At 35.3% G+C, this 25,520-nt stretch overlaps 1 protein-coding gene across 1 annotated transcript; it reads left to right on the top strand.

Moving 5' to 3' along the window:
* The first annotated feature begins 9 nt into the window (after positions 1–9).
* On the top strand, positions 10–19,195 carry LOC149796253 (gem-associated protein 8-like). Its single transcript, XM_089960891.1, has 4 exons — positions 10–351; positions 10,535–11,310; positions 13,983–14,042; positions 16,366–19,195. Exons 2-4 carry the CDS (start codon positions 10,539–10,541, stop codon positions 16,572–16,574), a joined length of 1,041 nt encoding a protein of 346 aa, XP_089817017.1. The 5' UTR covers positions 10–351; positions 10,535–10,538; the 3' UTR covers positions 16,575–19,195.
* Positions 19,196–25,520: the final 6,325 nt, after the last annotated feature.

Genomic DNA, 25,520 nt, shown 5'->3' with positions numbered 1-25,520 from the left:
CAAAAAAAGAAAAAGGTGGAGAACAACTTGCTGGTCTAGTGTGAGATATTCCTGAAAACTGACTTGTCATTCCGATGTTAAACAACACCTGAACACGCTATATATCGCCGTTATATGGGCAGTAAGACCTAGACGCTCGAAGCATAAATATCAGCGTCGAGGTCTTATATGATGTGCCCGTGGTACGTTATGAATGCGGTGCGCTATCTGCAAATCGCACAAAGGATTTCACCATTTGCAAATCGCGAACAGTGCGAGAAATTTTGAAGCGTTTTTCAACGTCGATGGAAAATATTTCATTCTCAATGGTTAATCTGAAAGACAACTGAGTTTTCTGTTCAATTTTTAAAGGTATATATTAAGAAACCGAATGCAACGTACAAATGCTTTTCATTAAAAAAAAAAATGCAAATACAAGTAACTCTCATCAACTATCCAAAGAACCCGTAGTTTCGATTATGTAATGTAATTTCGAGGGTCATTATATTCCTTCTAGATTGACATATTTAACTTGTAAAGTTGTCATTTGTGGAGGTTTTTTTGTGTTAGTCACTTCTTACCATCTTACCGTTTGACAAGCAATTAGGTCTTTATTTTTCTTTTCTTTTTTTCCCCTGTCATTTCTGGTAGCGGTACCATAAATGCCCCCCCCCCTCCCCCACTTCCAAGGGAAGTAAAGCAGAGATCTGCTGGTTGGTATAGATGAATGGCATCCATTGTTGAACTAATCCTAAATATATATGTGTTTCAAAGGAAAAAAATTGTTTGGAGTGTAGTTCAAACTTCAGTGAAAGCAACAATGTATTTTGCCTAAACAAGGAGGTAGAGCTACAAATATTAGGACTATTGCAGTACATGCTAAACAGTCAGTGTATCCCCTAGGGGTGCAAGACTGAGAGTCGAAAATCTCCTTGGTGACAAAACCGTGGGTCAGACTGAGTGAAAAGCAAACTGGTTTCAAAACTGGGGGTCAAATTAAAAATTTGGGGGTCTCTGAAGCGCAAATGAGGGTAAAGGGAAACACTGTGTTAAACTCACATGGTGAAAAATTATTCTTTATATATCACAAAGAAAAAACCTTTTCATCCCGAAATTTCAGGTATGACATCTACTTCATTATCATCATGAATTTTAATGTGAGCATCTCAGTGTAGCTAAAATTACAGAATTTGTTCCTTGCACAAAAGATTTCATTGCCATTCATATCAAGATACAGAACAACATCGCTTCCTCAATATATGCTGAGAAAGTTTGGTCTCTGCACCTAAATTCCTTAATGTTGTTCCTGGAGGTATGGAAGGGTACATGTTTGATACAGGACTAATCATGCTGTTATGGGAGCCATTATATGCCTTGGGTAAACAAGCATCGTCTTCATCAAATTGTCTAATATTATATAACTATTTTAAATTTCTACCTGATGTCTGATTATCTTATGATTTATCTAATGAGTTGTAATATCTATAATCATTTGTGCAAGAATGCTTTTGGTAATTTTATCTATATTTTGAGGCACTGAGGTACAGGTGCAGATATCATTTGAATGGACTATATTTGTTTTCAAAGTGTTGGAATCAAGTTATGATTAATTTATAATACCCAATTATGAATACCTTCACTGCTCATTTGGTGTAGAAACTTACAGGAAAAATAAAATTGAATTATAATTATCTTTTAAAACTTTGAATGAAATAAAGAAATTTAGTGCAGCACCCACTGAGTTACCTTATTTCACAATGTGGTAGCCCAGACCTTGCATTCATTTGCTGTATTGTGGAGTGGAATCAGGGCATATCAGAATTTGTAAAAGTACTGCATATACTTATAAGTCAACATTTTCACTGACAGTTTGATTCATGCAGAGCAAGGGTTTTCTTATAAGTGCAACACACAAATGATTTTATAAAACTACTATATTAAAGATAATATTAGAAACTAGATTCTTACACTATGTACTTAATACTGTAAGCATCAAGATATGCATACATTGTATGTACTGTGCTTATCTGGTTTATTATGAAGTGTCTATCAATGTTGTTTACCTATGGGCATTTACTAGTAAGTGTACTGCTTTGATTTTCGTGTAACTCAGAACAACCTGTACTTGTATTAGTGATAAATTGTTTGTTTTGCTGTACAAAAACTGTGTTTGATGCAACAAATGCTATGATTTAGTTTATATTTCCCTTTTTCATAAGCCATGTCTGATTCCAAACTAAACTGTAAAGCCCTTGGCTTGTACAAGCAGTACTGACCTTGTTTTATCAGTTGAATGAACTGCAAATTTGAAATTTTCTCAGTACCAGTTAGAGTCCTACAAATCCCTGTGTATGTCCAACCTTTGCACCTCAGCCTGAGAAGGTAGAACCAATATTGTTTACTCAGTTAATAACACTTTGATTGAGCTGAAAACTTGATACTTGCTCAATGCCAAGTTCATTACTCACTTGACATAGTTTATTTGAACTCCCTGTGATATTCCGTACAATTGTATGTTCAAAGTGTCACTTACAGAGCCCCGAGTTCAATCTCCACATAAGCCCCCACAGACAATGATAGTGAAGATGAGCAATTTTAGTCCAATGCTGTCTAGGATGAATTCTTAGACTTTGTACTATACAATAAAAGTGACCTGTACAGGACAGCATGAATCACAAAATTGTGGACTTTCCTTGTTTATTTGTTAAATATAGAATTATTACAGAATTCTTTGAATCAAATCAAATCATTCTTGACTACTGTTTTATACTGCAATGTGACCAGTACTAGAATTCATTGATTTACCATATAAATAGATTTAACACATAAAAGCAATATGGATTGATATTGATTTTATTACACAAGGATTGACAAAATATAAGTTGTTAGTTTATTTGTGACATGTTCCACTAAGTAGTATAATTGTGGACTCGTAGTTGAGTTGACTTGTAATTGTGTACATTATCAGCCATTAAGTACTACACATATCTTACAATACTAATCCAGGTTAAAACATAACTGCACTGACTTTAAGCAGCTTACTGTCTAGTCAGTTTAGATGAAGAGATCTATTACAAATCTGCTATACTTTGTGCTCATATGTACCTTAACCCTTTACCTCAAAGAGCATAGTTACAAGGTGCAGCATGTTATAAATAGAACACCTGTTACCTATTCTACTCCATATACATAGGCCTGCCTGTTAACTGTTAAGCAATGAAGTGTGTGTTACGTTTAACAGCAATTTCAACCATTTTACAATTTTGGTACACATCTATTATGTGTGGAAAAATGTAAGAGTAAAGTCCGATTGTTATAGCTGTGTAATTATTTTTCACGGAAGAATTTTTTATGTGCTTTAAAATCTTGAGAGAACTCGTTCACCATCATATCAGTGAGGCCGCGTGACCAACCATAGCTGCCATTTCTCATACTCGAAATTCACAAGTTTTTCGTCTGTTTCTACATCACTAAGACATCTGAATTTGATAATTTATAAAAAAAACTAATTGCTACCTTTACCTAAGTTATTGAATCTTTCATAGTTGTGATTCTAATCTTGAAAACTTCGTAAGTACTGAATGAAATCCTCAACCTCCATTTTGGAGAGTGGAGATTACAACCCAGTTACTTTAAATAGCAGATATCAACCAGAGCATAAATAGTGACCACGTGATCTGACGTAATTGTCATTCGCAGAAATGAATGTAGTATCTAATAGGGGTTTTTCCCCAAAGGTGGCACTATGAAAAACCAACTTAAAATGGCTGATGTTTACAGCAGACGTCAAAAGGCGCTTTCATGCAAATGGAGTAGAGGCATCCATGGAAGTTGTTCATATTTACGTGAATAGCCCATGGAAGTTGTTCATAATTACCTGAATAATTCATGTAACTTTTGTTGTTCATATTTACCAGAATGGCCCATGGAAGCTGTTCATAACTACCTGAATAACTCATGTAATTTTTTGTTGTTCATATTTACCTTAGTAGCCTATGGAAGTTGTTCATATTTACCTTAATAGCCCATGTATGTTTAGTTGTTCATATGCACCAGAATAGCCCATGGAGGTTTAGTTGTCAATATGTACTGGAATAGCCCATGGATGTTTAGTTGTTCATGTGTACCAGAATTGCCCCAGGGCCCCGAGTGGCCGAGTGGTCTAAAGCACTCTCCGTCACGGATCACTGCCATCTCACCTCTGTCTGCGTAGGTTCGAGTCTCGGGCTCGGCCAATGTGGATATGTGAGAAAGCTTGCCGGTAGCTTCTCGTGGGTCGGTGGTTCTTTCCGGGGTTTTCCTGGGTTCTTCCTCCACCATTAATACTGGCCGCCATGTATAGCCTATTTTGTGCTGAAAAATGGCGTTAAACCCTATAACAACAACAATAACAACAACCAGAATTGCCCATGGAAGTTTAGTTGTTCATTGCAAGTCTGATTTTACTTCCACGTGTGACAAACATATATGGGGGATTAGAAACTCCCAATCTTCTCAATCAGATTTCATCCAAACCTCAACATTATGATAATTTTTTTCACTGCACTCTAAGATAACAAGTGGGATTGATTGATGCGGTCAGAGAAACTCAATTATGGTCCATATTTTGTAAATCAGACTGTGGCTTGATTTTGTCTAAACGTAGGGAATAAACATAGCCTTTTATTGGCAAAAGATATGGAATGCATTGGTGTAATTTATTTTGGATATTAAGTAAAATTTTGGAAAAATGCAAGATAAGAAAGTTGTTCAAGAAAATGGTATTTTCATACTGCTTGTGTGTGCAAATAATACAGTCTTCCTCTTGCACATCCATTATGAATGGGTCCAGTTTAGTAGACCTGTAAGTCAGGTGTACACTTGTGTGCTGACTTATTCTTGCACATGGATGACGAATGGGTCAAATTTAATAGACCTGTATTTCAGGTGTTCACTTGTGTGCTGTCTTCCTCATGCACATCCATTATGAATGCGTCAAATTTAGTTGACATGTAACTCAAGCGTACACTTGTGTGCTGACTTGTTCATGTAAATGCATGATGAATGGATCACGTTTACTAGACATGTAACTCAAGTCTGCACTTGTGTGCTGACTTGTTCATGCAAATGCATGATGAATAGGTCAGGTCAATGTCATTAGACCTGTAATGCATGTATTTATAGATGTGCTGTCATTTTCATACACATATATGATAAACGGGTTGATATCAATAGACCTTAGAGCTCGAACATGGTGATAACAAGAAATGCTGGCTACACATCACAAATGTAGTACCCCGTTCTGTAACAATTTAGATATCAAAGACTGATTTCTCCTAAATTGGTGGGCCAGTTGTTTCAAAGTTATAGGTGGGATAAATAAAGTGAACTATCAATTGAGTACATACTATAACTTGGTATAACTTACATGTTATAACTTAGTCCCTATTTTCCCTTTAAGATTTAAAATCGGTGTCAGATTAAGAGCATTGGGTAAGAGGTCTTTCACTCATCACTGTGATAAGATTAAAAAGATTTTGAGATTGGATGGGAAGAGTTCATGTTTATTTTGATGATGATACTAACAAGAATATTATAAGAATCCTGGATGCACATATGTGAGACTAGGACCATCACATTTCTAAGGCAACAAGTCCCACAGATTCATGTTACTTCATTAAAACTATTATAGCAGAATCTTCTGCCAGTGAGTACTTGGTATCATTCGGTCAAGATTCACCACTTGACTATTGCGTACATATCCTGCATACCTTTGTCTTCTTTACAAAATTAGATCTTCGTGACAGTTGTCCATGTTAATTTTTATTATTGAAGTCATCAGCAGTGTAATTAAGCATATCTGATCTTACTTTGTAAAGCTTGGATCACAGATTCATTTTACAGTTGGCTTCCATGAAGTCTAAAATATTATTTTCACTGTCAAGCATGTGTATCATGTCACTAAAAGGGTTGAGCCTTGTTAGGTTTTCAAGGCCACAGTCCATTTTCAGCAGTCAAATAATGGGGGAACTGGTAAGTTACTTCTCTCTGATACTGAAAGGCAGTGGTTTCAATAAGTTGGTCCCTTGTATTTCCAGTTTACTTCATCTGTGTTCCAGTTTACTGCATCTGTGTTTCAGTTTACTTCATCTGTGTTCCAGTTTACTTCATCTGTGTTCAACTGATTCTTATGACTTTCTGAAAAGTGCTTGTCGTGGCTCAACGAAAAAGCAAGTTACATATATTATAGAGATTTCCATTAAAAAGGAATCGACTTGATCATTCACAGTGTGAATGTGGTGTTTAAACTTGTTTAAATGACTATATACTTTATATTGGTATAATAGCTTGTCCAGAGTTAGTGTTTTTATGTTTTCTTGACTTGGATCATTGAAAAAAATTTCTTGTATCGTGTATTTTCTGTCTTGGAATTTCAATGCTCTTTTGTGTGCAGTGTTGTAAATAACAGAACTGTTAATTTATCTTTCAGTCTGCAGTATGTTTTATGTATACATGCATCATACAAACATGAAATCACTTTAAGTTATGGAGGTTGACTTGGGTTAGTTTTAATTGCATTCCTGTATTGTTTTGTGCTGTTTGAAACAATAGAGCACTGCATAAACACCTACCCACAATTTATTATTATTTTTGTTGTTGTTGTTGTTCCAGTGCATCTGTTAACCATTCAGTAGTGAAAATAATAATGATAATAATATTACTATTATTTAGTATTATTATGATCATTATCACAAATAATCCTGGCGTTTCTGTCTTAATTGCACATGTTCATGTTAGTATTTGCCATTATTTTGTTCTTTTCTTTACTATTATTATTATCATTATTATTATTATTATTATTATCATTACTGTTCTTAATATTATTATTTATGGTTACTGCATCATGCTTACGATGATAACTGTTGTTAAAATGCAAATTCCATGATAACAATTTTTATCATTAAAACAAATAAATAAACCTGCCATGACAGTTTACAGTTTCATAGTCATCTTCGGTAAATTTGCGTGTTGGTGACCACTTTTTAGATCCACCTCTGCCATGCCTTATGGTATGTATCCACACATTCCAATGATCTTTAATTTTAGGAATGATATGCCCACCCTTCTATGAACAGTTTGGCAAGACTACCTAGTGTACTTAAAATATCTGATGGAAGAATGCTGTTTATTGTATGCTCATTTTTTTCTCCATTAACTTTACATTGTCAGAATCATTCAATATTGCCTGATACTGAACTCGCATGCAAATACACATGATGCATTCACGTGCATAAAGGAACTACTTTCTATTGTAAACAAACAATGGACGCAGATGCCAGCACTTTTGATTTGTAAACAAATCATGTACACTCGCGTAAGATGTGCTTTGTGGTTGTTTAAATTTGTTTCTGAATGAACTAAAACAGATGTTTCATGGACTGCCACATACCAGCTGTTTTGGCACATTCCGTGTTAACTTTATTGATACATTGTTTCAGATTTAGGCTAGCTACAGTATACAGCAGCTGCAATAATGGGTCCTTACAAATAACATACAAGTGACAAGTTATATACTGTCTTCTTTACATCCTGAATTTCCTCAAAATGTACTTTCTTAGTTCTGCAAATCCAAATTAAATGAGCCATGTCATAGGTTCTCAATCTTGATTACACATTTCGAAATTGTGCTGTAATTTCAATGATATGTGCAATTACATCCTCCTTACTGCACTCAAAATGAAATAAGCATTAAATTCCAGTGGCTTTTTGATAATTGCAATTGAAAGACTTCATATTTTTCCCATATTATGATTTCAGACATTCAATAACAGAAACAGAAACACATTTGCAGATGTCAACACACTTCTCCCTCGCATCTTCAATCCCATGTATTTCATGTGGAATTGTCACATAAATCCAGTCCATAAATAAAAAATAAATACCAAAATCTATTCATTCCCAATCAAATGGAAGAGGTTTTGCAATGCGCATTCATTCACAATATAAGTCCAAATTTCAATTTTAACTAGACACGCCATTTTCTTTCGAAAGTTATGTCGAGCGCGTGACTAAGTTCAAATTTATGTGGGCAGAGTTATGTGCGCAATAATAATCTTGTGTAATGGTGAATATGTGCTTGTGTATTTAGTTTGGAATGTGTCATACATTCAGTTACTTTGTTTCGTGTAGTATATTTTGTTAATATATTTAAACATTAGGTAGAATTAAAAATATAGCATATAATAAAAAGGTTACTGCATTTGTATGGGAAAATATGAACTCATTTTGTCAGATGGATATACTGCACTCCCAAGGTCGTGCAGTATTTCCATTAGAAAAACTCGATCATATTTTCCCATACAAGTGCAGTAACCTATAATATTTGAAGTAGAACAATTGTTTCATTTAGTTTTTGACGACAAATCTGCTCTGTCCATGCTTCACCAATGCACCTATTCAGTTACCTACATTTATAATATCCTGCTGCTTTTCTGCAACAAATCCATTCATTTATTTAGCCAGGGAAGTTGCTTTGTGCTACAGGGCTCTCAGGGACCCAAGTCTTGCTGCTATATTTATATTTTATGGATACTGGTACATAGACATTGGTTTGTCAGTATAGTAATGGCTGTATCATTTCAGGATATTGTAATTTTCAAGAGTTTTGTTTGGAATCCTATGGATGTGTTATGGAATCTAACATGTCTGTCTCTTCATCCATAACAAGGTCTACCTTTGCTGTATCTCCCACCCTTTGGAGGACTCAAATGAAGCTCTGTATGCACCATTTATGTTTGGTGTACATGTACAATAAGGTTTTGCTTTTTTCATCTGGCCCATTTGAGGGAAATTTCTTGAAATATTTTTTTTATAAAAGAGTTGGTTATTGTATAAATTCAGTTCTCATACTTGAGAATTTTATTGCAGTTTTCCTTTTAGATGTGATGCCTTTGTTGATGCACAGTAAGGTTTTCCTTCTTAATTCAGCTTAGTCTTTTTTTTCTCCATTTTTGCAACCCTGCTGAATTATTGCTGGACATTCACAAGGGTGTAGGAATCTTTCTGATCTTTCATTACTTCTGAGGTCTTGCATGAGAGTGAATGTATGCTTTTTTATCATATTAGAAAAACATGTTCAGAAGAACATGCTGAAGTACAGGGATATACTCGTCTTTAACTGCAGGCTCATCTCTTTAGACAGTTGTTATAATAAGGAATTTTATCACTGTTCATTTGTCTTTTGTGGTGCCAAGCGTTAGCTTGTCACAAATATTCAGTCTTCTTATATGCAACTTTTTATTAGAAAAGTTTTTATATTGTTATGCATTTTTTCACCATTTTACAAGTGACATTGCATAGATCCCACTTAAATAATATTACATTTATTATTTACTGAGATAAAATGTAATAAACTGTCTTACATTTGAATCACAGTGAGGTGTGGGCTGGTTGTCTGCAGTAATTAGCATTTAATTATACATGGTGGCGAACAATTTTGAATTGTTAACTCCATATATGGTAAATAATTTCTTTTTTAGGATGGCAGAGGGTACCTGCACATATCATTCATGCCACATACATAACTGTATCACTAGATGGAACATATTTTGGTTTGGAGAGATTTCAAGCCCTCTATGCTTGTGACAAGATGCCTATTTATTCCAAATATAGTTTGCAGTACTCAAAAATAGAATAACAATGTATGGGTTTACTAAAAAATTATTTGCAAAATACACATGCTCTGGCTTTTTGTATCAATTTTTTGTATCAAGGTAGGCAACTCACAGGTAAATGATGAGGCCTGCTTGTAGTTATCTCCCTTGTGTATTCTGCTGATGGGGAATATTTCAGGCAGTAATAGAAATGGTTTTAAAAAGAAATCACAAAAAGTTTTCACAAAATGTTGATATAATCATCATGACATATAAAGAATTAACAATTTAAGAAATGTTACAAAGTTTGTTTAGACCAGTATGTGCACAGTTGTCAATGATACCATGAATCAATTTGAGTAAAATCAGATCTCCACTGTCCTAGGTGAAGATCTGGCAGTAACCACATAGTGGTCATGTTCTGGTGACCTATGTTATTGTAATAATTGCTCATTTTATTAGCTAATTAGATGAAGTACTATGTCTTGACACTAGGTGACTCTGTGGCTAAAGAGCATCAGTTTGTGTCAAACGATTTGATTCACTTTTAGATTTCAGAAGCTGCATTTCCATTGGCCGCTCACTCAGCACTCTGCATTATTAGGTTAGTGTTCGGAATGGTTTGTTCTTGTGTAAGGATAACGGGATTGGGTGGGACATCGTGCTATATGTCAGCATCATGTTGTCCCAGTGCCAGACATTGCTATAAACTGCCACACTGCAGACATAGCAATATGGCCAAATTTTTTTAAAAGTTGTCTTGCAAATCCAAATCACATACACGCACACACACACAGACACACAGAGATTTTAATCAGATTGTACCGCGAATATAGGTAGTAATATCACTTTGACCTCAAGTTATCAGTATTATGATTACTTTGATTACATGTCATATAAGAAGTAGTTTTCTTTTCTTTCAGCAAAATGGATGTAGAGAATGAAGAAACTAAGGCACATGTTGAACTCAATGAAGAGACAACAATTGCTGCCAATCCATCAGCTGACCTTGATATGTCCATTTTATCGGATTCCATAACAGAAAATGCACAAATCAGCGAAATAGAAAGTGATAGTATTACAGATGTAACAGGATTGAGTAAAAGTGAAAATGTATCCTTCATTGAATCTGAGACAGAGACCACACAAGAAAATTCATCACAGAGAACATTTAACTCCAACAATCTGCTGGATAACGACCTGTCAGATTGGTATAATCACAGGTGTTACCAGCGATATTGGCAGCACTATCATTTTGCTATGTCATGGTGTAAAAAGCATTTTGAAGCATACAAATACTTCAGTAATAGTTGTGATCAAACATATTGGGAAAATACTAATGGCCAATTGAGTGCATCACATATACCAAGAAGCAATTCATCTGCTCAACCGAAATGCTTAAATCGGACCATACAGGCATACACAGTGAAGGACGTATCTCAGTGCAAGACAACAGTAGAGAGTGATAACTCTGCAGGATCCAGGAATTCTCGCAAACGATCTAGGAGGCTTAAAAAATCTAGAAAGAAAAAAATGCTATTGGAAGAAAACAACAGGATTCCAAAAGATGGGCTAACAGATGAGATGAGTGTAGAAGAGATCAAAGAAACAGTGGAAGATGGAGAAAGTTTTAAGATGGAAATTACAGAGGAAATGTTAGATTTCTTTCTTAAGTCACAGAAACACAAACAAGAGAGAGGTATTGAAATTAGTCATGCATTTTATTTTTCTTGTCATAAAAAAGTAAGATATGGTTTCAATTAAACCAACATTAGCAGATAGTGAGATATAAGATGTTTGCACCATTGTCAGCAACTTAAGTTTCACGATCTCCACATTTTTTAAAGAAGCATCAGGGATATTATAATATCTATGTCTCTTCATGTTATGTGAGTACCATCTGTACTCGCTTATAAGTATGGGTGAAACAATGCATCAGTACTTTTGCTGAAACGATACACATATCGATACAGGAGACGCAGAATGGATACAAAACGATACTTTCCGTATGCATGTTATTTTAGTCTTCACCAGTCATAAATAATTATTATTAGTTGCCTTATTATTCGGTAAATTTATATTCCATTTGAAACAGCATTTGCAGTCAGAGGCACTTATGTTTATTAGTAAAAACGAAAATTATTTGAGAATACCCACTCGCCATCTAGTTAAAAAAAAAGTGAAATGGCTTGTAATCTGCCCCCCCCCCTTAATTCATGCTAATTATCTTTAACCCAGAAGTATGTTCAGCATATACTATACATCCCAAGCATGTTCTACATGTTTAATAAAGTACTTTACTCATGATTTAATAACCACTTTCACGCAAAGTTTATACTTTGAATTGTATCTTGACACCTTTAGTCGATTTGAAAGCTATGCTACCAGTGTGTTGCATGTCAAAGTGTGATACATTGAATTCTCATTTGTGGTTACTTGTTCCACTCCAGGTTAAACAATAACCAGCAATCAGAAAAATCACTGTAGCTTATTCTCTGCATGACAGACAGGAAGTATTGGTAAAGCAACAGATTTTGTGAGAAAGTCTAGATATGTCAGGTACTTAAGTGGAGATGCTGTCAGGGTGTGCCAAAATGCGAATCATGCAAAATTTGTACGAATTTTTGCGTGCTTGGAGAACAGAAAAATGTGAAAATAACCATGAATTCATTGAACAGTCCCATGTACGAAATGTGCAAAGTATACAAATTGTATTTAACCATTCTTGTCGAGTCCTCTGTTTTACGGCTAGCAACTGTTCCACATCTGGTTTCTTCAAGCACAACATGAATGGTTGTGAAACTTAATTTGATTAGAACAACATGCACAGAACAATATTGATACCAAGGAAAGAAGCAGAATAGGCTCAGAATTAATTAAAAAATGAATGCTTTTACAACTAGAGGAAACATATGTCAAAGAGGTTGATTTCAGTAGAGCTATAAGAAAGTGGAGCAGGAAGAAACAGAGATACTGAAGTTTAGAAAAATATTGACCTATGACCATTTGTTCCTCCCCTCCTTTTTTCTTTGATAAAGGGGTAGGTCTCCCTTAAGATAAAATCCTGTCATCATTTCTCCTCAAATCATATATGGGAAACAAATTTGGAATAAATAAAATTAGCATAGAATATGGGATGGTGCAGATTTCAAACTGCTCAGGTTTATCCCCTTGTGTAAGTTAAAAGAAACTTGTAGAATAGGACTGGGTGTAGTCAGTAGTTTTCCTTCTTCACTAACAAATACAAGTACCTGTGGCTGCAGCAGTCTTTTGCATCTGCAGGATATAAAGTGTGATAGATTTTGTTAGTATTCAATCTAATTACCATGCCCAAATTTGTTCTAGGTGAGAATTTCGTTGCATGAGGAAATTACATTATTTCTTCTGTTCTGAAGATACAGTTGTAATGTCTTCCAAGTGTAACTGAGACATGAAATTGGTAATATGTTTTCAAATCATTCATGTTGTACAAAACAGAGGAAGTTAAGTGGAGTCACCATTAAATGGCCTAAAATGTTGTATAAAACTCACTGTTGTCTGTTTGAAAGTATTGTTGATATCTTCTCATCAACGAGAATTGCATATAAATATATGATAACTATATGTCTATCTGAAATGGGCATACTGGAAATACAACCAAACATGTCAACATACACGAAAGGGCACCACCTACCCTCCAAAGACTGAAAGGCTATCAAGTTCATATGTTGATTGATATGTATTGTATTGCAGGCTGCTTATTGTGAATCATATTGATACATGGCACAGGTTTATTGTTTCACCCTACTTATAAGCCAAGTCAAACAGCAAACAACAAAGATCCTCATCTGCCATAGCATAATGTGCCTGAAGATCATGTTATATATTGTTGTTCTACTGATTTCTTCAAACAAACTGCAGACCCAGATATACTGGTGCATCATGCAATGGCAGATTTGGGTCTGTGCAGTTTTCAGCGGGACTTGACTTTTAAGTGAGTATATTTAGTATTTAGAATACATCTACCGAAGACATCATAGCCATGTTTGTTTGAGATACATATTGTTTTTTTCAACCCTTCTATCCATTTTCTTTTTCTTTTTGTATTACAAAATATGGTATTAAGTGATCTGGACATGTGTGCATGAATAGACTGTATCTTGAAAATTCCACACCTATTACGTAAAGAATTTTAACTTTTGGAATGGTCTGTAGTACATAAATAAAGTATTAAGATATGTTTTTTTTAATTCTAAATTATGACTTTTTAAGGTTTGAGGTATGGGCCACTTTTGCATGAATCATCTGTTTTATAATAAAATTTTAGCTGCTTCTTAATTTTAGAAAAAATTAATATATGAATAATGGAGAAAAAAAATATTTTTGTCTTAGATGCAGAGAAAGTGGAAAGTGAACAGACCCAAGGACAAAAGCTCAGGAATTTTGAGAATGGTAAGAATTTTTTTAGCATGCCGTCCCAGCACTGATTCAGTTAGTATATTTTTAATCTATTCATAAAAGCTGCATGACTTTGACATAATCAGAACATACATGTGCCACCGCTACTGAAAGATATATCTTTCATTTGTTACATGTTTAGGCTCAAATAAACAATAATGCAGAAAGAGTGAAAACAACAAGCTTTTTAAAATTTAACAAATAATTTATTTCACTGGAAAAATTCTGTAAAAATGAAAAAAGGAGAACTTACAGTTTCAGGAATCAAATCCAAAAGTAATCTAAGAATAATCCAAGAATTAAAGTGCAAAAGTCCTAGTAATAAATGTTCAAATGATTTTAAGTTCAGATCCTAATGGAAAATCCAAGATGGATGACGATGACATATGTTGTAGTCTGTACTGTGCGTATCTACAGGTCCTTGTAGAAATACAAATAATAGCACTCCGGTGTTGGAAATCCAAATTAAATTTGTAAGCAATGTCTTTCCAAAATTTCTGTGTGAGTACTCCACAGAATATTTCCAGAGAAAAAAAGAATTAATCCATTTGAAATCGAACTGATCTGAAGAAAATTGTAACTCAAAATCTGGCTACAACAAAATAACATGACATCAGTGTAAAAAGCCCAAAGCTGAGAAATCTCTCGCTAAGTATCTCTATTAAAACTAACAAATGTGTAGTAATGGCAAAAACCGGAATTGCGAAATCAAAAGGGTAGGGGTCACATGATCTTGTTTATGTCACTTATAAAGAGAAAGAACTTTAAATGACTTACTGTCAGAACCTGCACAACAGAAGCTGACCAAATTTGACAGAAAGCATTGAGGCAAAGAATGCTTTCAATTTGTTTACAAACAATGACAATCTGACACCAAATTTGACAGAAAGCATTGAGGCAAAGAATGCTTTCAATTTGTTTACAAACAATGCCAATCTGCCACCAAATTTGACAGAAAGCATTGAGGCAAAGAATGCTTTCAATTTGTTTACAAACAATGCCAATCTGCCACCAAATTTGACAGAAAGCATTGAGGCAAAGAATGCTTTCAATTTGTGTACAAACAATGCCAATCTGCCAGCACATTTGGACGCTTTTATATAAATGAGTAGAATCTTTTAATATCTACACAATATTTCTCAAATTTCACTCAACAGAATTTGACCAATTAGACAGAAATTATCCTGGCCTTGATGGACCTAAATTTTCTTCAAATGATGCTCATGTGCCATCAAATATAGCCACTGCTACGAGAGCTAAAACAAATATGTAAACAATTTCCAAATCATGCTAATCAGAATTATTTCAAATTAAACATAAAGCATCAGGGCATAACATTCTTTCAAATTTTATGAATGATGTTCACCTGACCACAAATTTGGTCACTAGTACTAAAACATAAACAGATTTTAAATGAATTTTTATGAGAAAATGATCAGTAGAACTTGACCACTTTGACAGTAATCTGGCAAAAAAGTTAAAATATATACAGATGATGCTGATCTGCCATAAATGGCTTCCATTTCTAAAAGCTAAAAATCCTTTAAACGACTTATTCTTAAAACCATCCAAAAAAGTTCACCTAATTTCATAGTATCATGGCGACAGTGCCATATGCCATTACCATGTCCCTTCCCTGTGGTCCACACTTTTTTCATACATTAAAGTTATAGTTCAAAAGGTCGGGTTCATTTGTAAGGAAGAGGTACCATTTAAGCACTCTTGTAAGCATAGTCAGAATTTGAAATCTCTATAAGGTCAGTGTTAGATATTGCAAATATCTCTTATGGGCTTGCTGACTCATTTAGAAATAGAAGGAAAAAAATTATGCACAGATTCTGTCAGCTTTGAAACATCCCTATAATTGTTTAGCCCTTAGACCTAATCACCAGGACTAGGTAGGTCATGAAGGAAAATTCTGTCAAATTCCCACACGCATCCACATTTTTGGTACAACTGATATCATGCACTGTATGTGTTGGACACGCCCAGATATGTATATATTGATATGTATGCATTTCTGAGTTGTATATGTACATCACAGATTTACAGGCACAAATTTGGTCTCATCTCTGTTACTTTGGAAGGATGGAATTTCATGTAAAATAAATTTGCATGGTGCTTAGTTTTAGTAAAACCTATGCTTAATTTCTTGCATCAAATTTGAATGAATCCTTTTGAGATGTAGAAGTATATCTTTTACAAACAGAAAAGTTTGTTAGATCTGGTCATTTTGAACTAAATTGGCATGAGACTAAATAAAAGGAAATGTCTGGTGAATTATCTTTTTCATCAAAATACTTTTTATTTTTCTCAGCCAAGTTGGACCAGAAGATCCCCTCTGTTGATGCTCCAAAAGAACGGCCTGGCACAAGACGCACAGCTGAGATGAAACTGCTTTATGGAAAGAATGCAGCAATGATTCATGGGATGGAGACAGCTCTTCAAATGACTTTTGACCGAAATATTGATGTAAAACAGCCCAAACTTTGGCCAAATATGCCTCTACACCTTGCATTCAGTTAGTAAGAACTGCTGAGATTGGAAACAGTTATTAAAATGAGGCATTAAAACGAGGCTTGTTTTTTATTTATTCTTTGTCAGTTTTTTAATTAGGATGCTTGTCAAATTGAATGTACACAATAAATTTTGTTTTGACATCTTTCTTTCTGATCTGTGAGAGATATAGCTTATCAGAGATAATTTGACCTGTCAGATACAAACTTTTTTTTAGGGGTAAAATTCAGTGATACTCTTTTTATATTATCAATACACAAAGCAATTCATGGCACAAACAAACCCTGCAATTGGTGATTTTACTAAATTAGCCTTCTTTTTATTCTGCATCTATCATAATGTCACTTTTAGCTGTACTGGTCATATACCAGAAGAGCTTCTGCAATGACTTGTTTTCCATCATCTGTCATCTATCGATCATACATAGATCCATTAGCTCAAGTTTGTTATCACTGTTCCTTCTAAACTACTTGGACAATGGCAATTAAACTTTACACACACATTCCTTTCAAGGTTGAACCCTCCGGTGGTCTAGTGCCTTGGAAGTGGTAGGTCGTGGGTTCGAACCCTGGCCATGTTATACCAAAGACAAAGACTTACAAAAATGGTACTAACAGCTGCCTCGCTAGGCGATCAGCATTAAGAGGTTTAAGTTAGGACTGGTTGGCCTGGTGTCAGGATAATGTGACTGGGTGGGACATCATGCTACATGTCTGCAACATGATGCCCCAGTGCTAGACATTACTATAAAATGTCACACTGCAGACATTGTTGTGATATGACTGAATTTTTTTTAAAGCTACATTAAAAACATCCTAATCACACACATAGTCCAAGGTCTAGTTGGTCATAATTGAAAACAGTATCACTTGGACATCCAATATGGCTGACAAAGTGGCCATTTTGATAATCTTATTATCAATATTCCTTGTAAATCAAAGGTCATACCAAGATGGGGTTTTCAGTAAAAGACTTATTATCTTCTCTCATTGGGCCTAAATGAGAATGGTGCCAGTCTCACATCCAGTATAGCTATCATGGCAGCCTTGTTGAAAATCTAATTCTTACTCATCATGAAAGAAAGTTATATCGATGTGGGGTTTTCTTTATAAAAAATGATGATGTCTCATTATGCCTAAATGAAAATGGTGCTGTCTGATATGACACTTTGCCATCTATCTTCAAAATCTCATTATCACTACTCCTGGATTGAATATATAAGAGCACATATAGTCATATAAGCATGTAGTTTTCATGAAAAGACTTGTGAGTATGACGTCTAGTTGTTTGTAAATGAGAATGGTATTCATCTGATATCAACATACATTTAGGAATCATCATGATAATCATTTCTCTACTAAAGAAACTTATGTTGATCTGACATTAAATATGATCATATTAAAAATCGTATTATTGCTACTCCTGAATGCATGGTTTTATGGTTTTATTGATGTAGGGGTGTTAACCAAAAGACTTTATATGATAGTTAGTCCTAAATGAAAATGGTGCTGATCTTGAAGGCAGTATGTATCCACCATAACAGCCTTCATGAAAACACTCGGCAGTAAAAAAAAAAACAAAAAAAAACAACAACAGGAAATTCTTTTCATCCAATAAAATGTCAGTCACTTCAAGGGATTCCTGTTTTTTTCATGGTCTTAGTGATGGTCCCAGATATTATTTTTTACAGATTCTGTAGTTTCCTATCTGTATTGTGTTGGCTTGTTTGGAACAAAATGGACATATATGTACCAAAGTTGGGTTTCTGTTGTAGGGTGTGTTAAAGGGAGAGCAATTTATTTTTCATATCTTGTCCTTTTAAAATTATGCCGTTATTAAATAACACATATAAAATTAAATAGCACATATAAAATGCAAAAGACATAATTTTTTTGAATTTATGATAAATTTATATATAAACAAAAATTCATTAAGTGTGACAGAGACAGTAACTGTTGTAGAGTATTTGGGAGGAAATTTTATTTCTTTTTTTCATTAAAATAAATATTGTGTGGGTGTGACAACCAGTGATAATGTCTTCACATCAACAGTGATTATTGCTTTTATCTGCCTCAACAAGAACAATGTCCAGCTTTGTAACAAGAGAAAAATTATGTCTTTGTAAAGGATCTGGACCTGAATTGTCATGTAAAAGTGCTTTTGACCAGGGCTTGAAAATAATCAAATTTTAGATCCATCACTGAAATGCGTTTATATTTCATTCCATATTTGTATATCATTCATTGTTCTCCATTTTGCACTTGTGCTTTCCATTTCTTTAAAGTGTATGTATCATATTCATTCTGTTTTTCATTTCCATTGATTATGCAGTCTTTTTAAATTTCACTGGTAAAATTTCCTGTTTCAGTTCTCCAACAGAACATGTACTATCATGTGCAAAATCATATTGTTTGTATATATCTGTTTACCAGTTGATGGATTTTATGTACAATTATCATTTTACTGGTCTTTATCTCCCACATACCTTTTTATTGACCTAGTTACATAGCCCCTTACTGACAGGTGCACTAAATTAGGACAACTATTGACAATTAAACAACTACAACACCCTATCAATACAGTGTTCTTTTAGTTTGAAGTAAAAGGAATAAATGCATCATTAATTTGTTCTCATGTGTTGGTGGTTCTTTCTGTGGTTTTCCCAGGTTCTTCCTCCACCATTAATACTGGCCGCCATGTATAGCCTATCTTGTGCTGAAAAATGGTGTTAAACCATACAACAACAACATTTAATTTGTAATTTGATGAGGAAAACGATACTGGGGTGCAGCAGTTTCAGTGTTGAACTACTGGATGATTCATGGAAAGCCATCTCAAAATTGAAATTTGTTTCTTCAGACTAATTAGAAACTCAGCAATGATTTGTAGCTGTCTTATTTTGTTGGGCAGGAATTGTCATCCCTCGGATATAAGTTCTTGGTTCATAATATAAAAATAGGGAGAGACAAGTGAATCAGTTTACAACTAAATCATGAGCAAAATTTGGGATAGAACTATTGCAGTATAAAGTAAGTCAGAATGGTAATACTAGCAGTGTATTCACATAAAAGGACCAGTATAAAGGATTTTGTTTAAACTTTTTTTTAAACTTACAAATCCATATATGCATATTGTTCCATTAACACGATGTTTTGCAGTTCACAATTTTTTACAGTGTCAACTTCACTACAGTGGAGCAAGCATTACCTCCCCTTATACAGGTGTGGCAGTGGCAGCCATGGAACAGTGAGCTTATTTAAGGGAAGTTATAAGTATTAGATATTTGCAAAAGATTAAAAGATATAGGTTGATTTTAGGGAAAGTGAAGAAATTCAAATCAGCCCATTTATATCTTGTTACAATTCTATGATCTTCATCTCTTGTTACAATACTATGACCTTAAACCATGTAACAGAAAGAAGCAAAATCAAAAAGTTTTATTAAACCATAACAAATAATTTAAGTTATGAAGTGAAAATATAAGATTAAGTTACAGTATTATGAATTAAATCCAATAACATAATCCTAATAGCGTAAATGGTGCACGTAGACGATATCCAGAAAGTAGTTCAACAGGACGAAAACCTAATGATTCTTGAATTGATTCTTTAGCAGCAAGCAACAGCAAATGAACACCCTCATCCCAATCGTGAACGTAAGCTATATAGCCAAATTATGTTCTTCAAAGTTTGATGAAATCTTTCCTACGCCACTTGATTTTCGGGTTATAGGCAGAAGATTTAATCTGTTGAATGCCTAATTCATGTATAACGTGCTGGAAAGTTCCTGACATAAAATATGATCCTTAATCAAACAGGACAGATTTGAGAAGCAGACAAGCATAGAAGAAGCTTCAGTTTTAATATTTCTCCAAGGGATTGCCTTTGAAAATATCGTGGATGCACGCATTATGGTCAACTTGCATTGGTTGCCTGATTTGGTCATAGACAAGGAACTAAATGTTTGTCAAGTGTAGGAATAGATGGCAGATGAGCCTTGTGTATTTTCTGATTAAGTTTTCCTATAATATGACCATGTGTGACAAGATCTGCAGTAGTTAGAAATATCACTTTTAATTTGTGACCATTAAAAATGAGTCAGAATCTTGTGATAAGTCTTTTTGACTCCTAAATGACAAGCCATGGGAGTTTCATAAGCTAGAGACGTACAATTTTCTGTTGATATGACTTGGCAACGACAGTTGATAGCTCACTAACCACTTGTCACAAGCAGGTGTCCCTGATGGTCTCCTGGGGGCCCCGAGTGGCCGAGTGGTCTAAAGCGCTCTCCGTTACGGATCACTGCCATCTCACCTCTGTCTGCGTGGGTTCCAGTCTAGGATTCGGCCAATGTGGGTATGTGAGACAGCTTGCCAGTAACTTCTCGTGGGTCTGTGGTTTTTCCCGGGTTCTTCCTCCACTATTAATACCGGCCGCCATGCATAGCCTATCGTGTGTTGAAAAATGGCGTTAAACCCCACAACAACAACAACAACAACTGATGGTCTCCATTTCCTCATAAGGATCCCATTTCTCACAAAATAACAACCTGAAACTTTTATGGCTTTAGCTTCGCTAAGAGCCTTCTGAATCAAACAGGTGATCTCTGGATCTCGTTCCTGTTCAACAATGAGTGATTGTCTTTTCTCACCTGTTTAGAATAAAGAGAACAATATTAAAGCCAGGATCACTCTAATCAATATTTATTGATTCGTAAGCATTAGGAGCAAACGTGAACTCGTCAAACGACTAATAAAAAAAGGAATAATTTCCTTACGAACATTCTAAATGGCTCTTTTCGCCATAGCTTTGTTAACTGTACATGCAGGATATGAATCAGGGATTTGACTCAATACTTTCAACATTTTGACCCAAGCAAGTCTCGTCTTTTACATGTGGGTTAACCCCAAGCTTGTCTCCAACTATAGCATTGCCTAGTAATAAATGAATCCCCTCAGTGTGCAAACAAATCACTACTCCAACAGTCACGTGTTCTGAGACTAAATCTGATGCCAGATTGACACAATGGAGAGGAACATTGACAAAGCTATATCTGACTCTCTGAATAAGAACGCATTCACTAGAAAAATGGTTTCATACGCAAAGTACCAAGTAACAATAGACTCTAGAAGTTCCTGTGCCCCTTGATATTTTAATAGGGATAGGATTGGCAGAATCGTCAATACGTGATATAGCACGTTTTGAACGTGAACGGTTTGTAACAGATGTATACTGTATATCGATGAATCTCTCAACAAAGGGGACATGGTTTAGGAGTTGTGTTAAAATCGGCTTTCTGTATGGTGGCACCCATCTTGAAACCTGTGGTAACGCTGTGCATTCTCTAAAAGATATAGCTCTGACGCAAAAAAGAATGTCTTCAAAACGTATTAAACGACCAGTAAAGCTCTAAATAATCCAGGATAAAACGGAAAAAATATGTTGGTTCAAACTGGAAAAGACCATGGTGGTGGACAAGATAAACCTATAAATTTGTTACGCACTTTTGACGAAAACATGAATTCCCTGTCTGCGACACAGAAAGGACAAGGCACAAAGAGACTTCAGAAAACCATTCAGACCTTATTGACACGTTTATAAAAAGGATAATAACAGAAGAGCAACTGCCAGGGAATTTGTTTTTTCTGAGTTACTAACACTAACAATATGATGCACCACGATTATGCGAATGTTCCAAGTCAGATCTTTATCTGTTTGCCTACCACCAATGATGACGACGATAAAAGAATACCAACGGATCAAAGTTTATTCAGTATCGTCTTTGATCACTTCTGCTTTTGTCGAATTTGAAATCTAAGAATAAGACAATATTATGTCGATCTGAATAGCATAATTGCATGTACATGAAGTCAGAATTCTTAAAACGTAAATAATCCAGACGCCATAGCCAGAGTAGCTCTCATCTACAGTTTCATGCATTCGTTATTTATTCGGCAAAGAGGATTGGTACTTCAAGAACAAACTAGTTAGCAAGAGCGTTGACACTCACCCTTACCAAGCGTACCTGGAAAACATTCGACGTCGGCAAAGAAGTCTGGAACATACATTTTGATGACTCGTTTATATGTAAACCTAGCATTTTGGACACGTTCAACGACTGAGGACGACGATCCTCACAACCACCAAAGGAAAATCAAATAAGGACGCGGTTTATAAATGACGGGTCGTTTGTATTTGGACATGTGGTTGCAAGACAAGTAGTTACTTAATGGAGTTAATGTACACCTGAGGCTGAATCGTAGTAGTAGTCCACTTTATGCTAACGAGTACAAAACAAACATAAAATATACCAGACTTTACGTACGTTTGCAGTAGTCTTACCGAAAGTGATAAATTACCTAAGTCAGATTTTAAGGAGAATGACACGAGAGTATTATCTACAATGAGTGGAAATGAAAACCTTCACGGGTGCCTCTGGAATCCAAACCAAGGTCGAAGATCATGTTTTCCAAAGCCACTGCCAAAACGTTTGCTTATTTGCTTTTTGTCAGCAATGAGGCCGTCAACGGTACTATGGATCAAAATCGTTTAAAGTCTCAACACTTATTTATGTCCAGGATAGAAGTCATCCGAGACGGTGAGACGTTGTATCCCAGACTCTTTGAACCTCACATTGCCCAGAAAACCTTTTCAGATCTTACCTCACATGCTTCGAAGCCACAGGACATTTAAGTACCAACTACAACCACGCCATTTTGTACAGCAAATAAGTAGGAGGATATGTTTTGTGGGGATTTTACTTCACTCCCGAGAAAGGCAGCGAGGAGGGACATAACTACAACATTGAACCAGGCGAACTTCGTTTGAAACACCGAGTTTTACTTTGAGAATATTGTTTGAAACACAGTAAACGTCATCTTGTATACAGAATTTGACACTACTATAGAAATCAACAAGCTGAGAGAAGTGATCCTAAAATGTTTGAGAAAAAAGATAGGTGAAGAGAATGGTTTCTATGCAGAACAGCATCAGTCACAGAACACTTGCGAAGCTGAAACTTCATGATATCAAGACGGCTATGGCAAGAATATCACTTAGGCTCCAGTTTTCCTTGTGACCCGATTACAAGAATCACCGGCTTGACCAGAGAACATTGTTATGGTTGTCAATTCGATCATCGTAGTCAGAAACAACATAACAAATATTTTGATGATGAGTTCAGAAGACAAGTTGGAAGAGTATCTGGAAGAGGTGTAGAAACTCGTCTAAGACGAGGCGATCTTGACAAGGTTGAAATACGACTTGAGTGACCATTCCTTACCTCAACTGACGTCCCTGGAAACACATCACTCACATCGAACGTATCTTACAACAGCATACGGAAATGTTCAACGACTTATTTGACAATATTCTCAACGTAAACCACGGTGTGAACTGATGACTTATCCTTGTCGGGGAAAGAAATGGATACCTGGAACTTCATTACCTACTGATATATAAGTCGTACACAGCTTCGTATAATCCAGTGACGTATGCTAAACAAGAACTTCCTCGCCGAAAACCAAAAGATGTTCGACCCCGTTTCATCAATACAGACGAAAATAATCATCCAGAAAACCAGTGGGTACCCGTTGACCACAGTGTGGAATATTTTGATTCTTGTGGACTACCTCTTCCTGAAGACATCAGGGACTTCGTGAGAAGAAACGCTTTATCCACTCCATTAAATAATGTGAGATCTGTTGGGCAGGCAAACTTCGCGGAATTCTTAAGTTTCGGAGCCCGTAACTTCAGTTTGGTGCAATGTAGAAAAATCAACGATGGATTGATGAAGATATAAATGAAATATATAGTATGGTTGAATGCCTTCCTTGACAGGAATACCAGCCTGAGATCAAGAGTCGTGTCTGAAAAGGAGTGTTTGAAACTTATCTTGTCTCTTCTATAGTATGATAGACAGGGTCCGATGTCAGAACGGATATTAGGAATAATCTGAGGAACTTTTGTCAAATTGCGAAGGCAAACCTGGTCTTCAGCAGATTACGCGTAAATGTGTGGGAGCGCAAACGAAACTGAAGTTCTACAAATGTAGTGTATTTCTGACCATGCTATATGCATGCGACGAAATATGGACAGTGTACTGATACTATGCCAAGAGGCTTAACTACTTCATATGGGCTGCCAGCGGAAACTGATGAGGATAAGATCGCAAATCAAGGTCCCAGATAGTGAAGTTCTCACACAAGCAGTCATTCCACGCATCCACATTCTGCTGATGAACTACAGCTGAGTTAGCCTGGTCAGGTCACCAAAATGTCACACGAGGGACAACTGTTACTGTGGTCCTAAACTAAGTAACAGAAAAAGCGAATACCAAAATTGTTTTAAAAACTCAATAGCTAATTTATTTCCCTCAAATACAAAGTTAAAATTTAAAAAAGACCCTACAGTATTGTGAATTAAATTCCAAAAAGTCATAAAAGTTCTATTACAAGTCATCAAGTCTTGTGGTGTTCCAAAAATTACCAATATTAAATATGTTGATGTGCATCTAGTCTCGGACGTGCCAATGGGCAAATGACCTGGATTGTGGCGATGTGCTGATAATGTGATGTATCGCATTAATATAATCCAAAATGTTGTTGACTGACATCGTATAATTTCAAATTAATGTTTTAGTCCAACAATGATACAATTTGAATAAATAAATCCAACCAAATTAAAAATGTTCGCAACAACAAGACTGGTTCAGCTTCGGATGTCAAGGAAGAAATGAAAAAAATAATTGTTTAAACAAGTTTATGTACCCCTCAAATTGACCTAGTTGACAATCACCATTATCTGGAAATACTATGTCAACTTAGTGTACAATTTCTTTTCTCGAACGTTCAAAGGTCACAATCAAGAACGCATCTTGAACTCAAACTGAAGTAAAGTTAACATGATTACGATTTATAATGATCTGAATATTTGTCTATAATCATAGAGAAGTGTT

Source organism: Sinohyriopsis cumingii, chromosome 6, assembly GCF_028554795.1.
Source record: "Sinohyriopsis cumingii isolate HCF-2022 chromosome 6, ASM2855479v2, whole genome shotgun sequence".
Taxonomy (NCBI): domain Eukaryota; kingdom Metazoa; phylum Mollusca; class Bivalvia; order Unionida; family Unionidae; genus Sinohyriopsis; species Sinohyriopsis cumingii.
The sequence above is the reverse complement of the archived record's forward strand: the minus strand, read 5'-3'. Positions and strand labels throughout refer to the sequence as shown.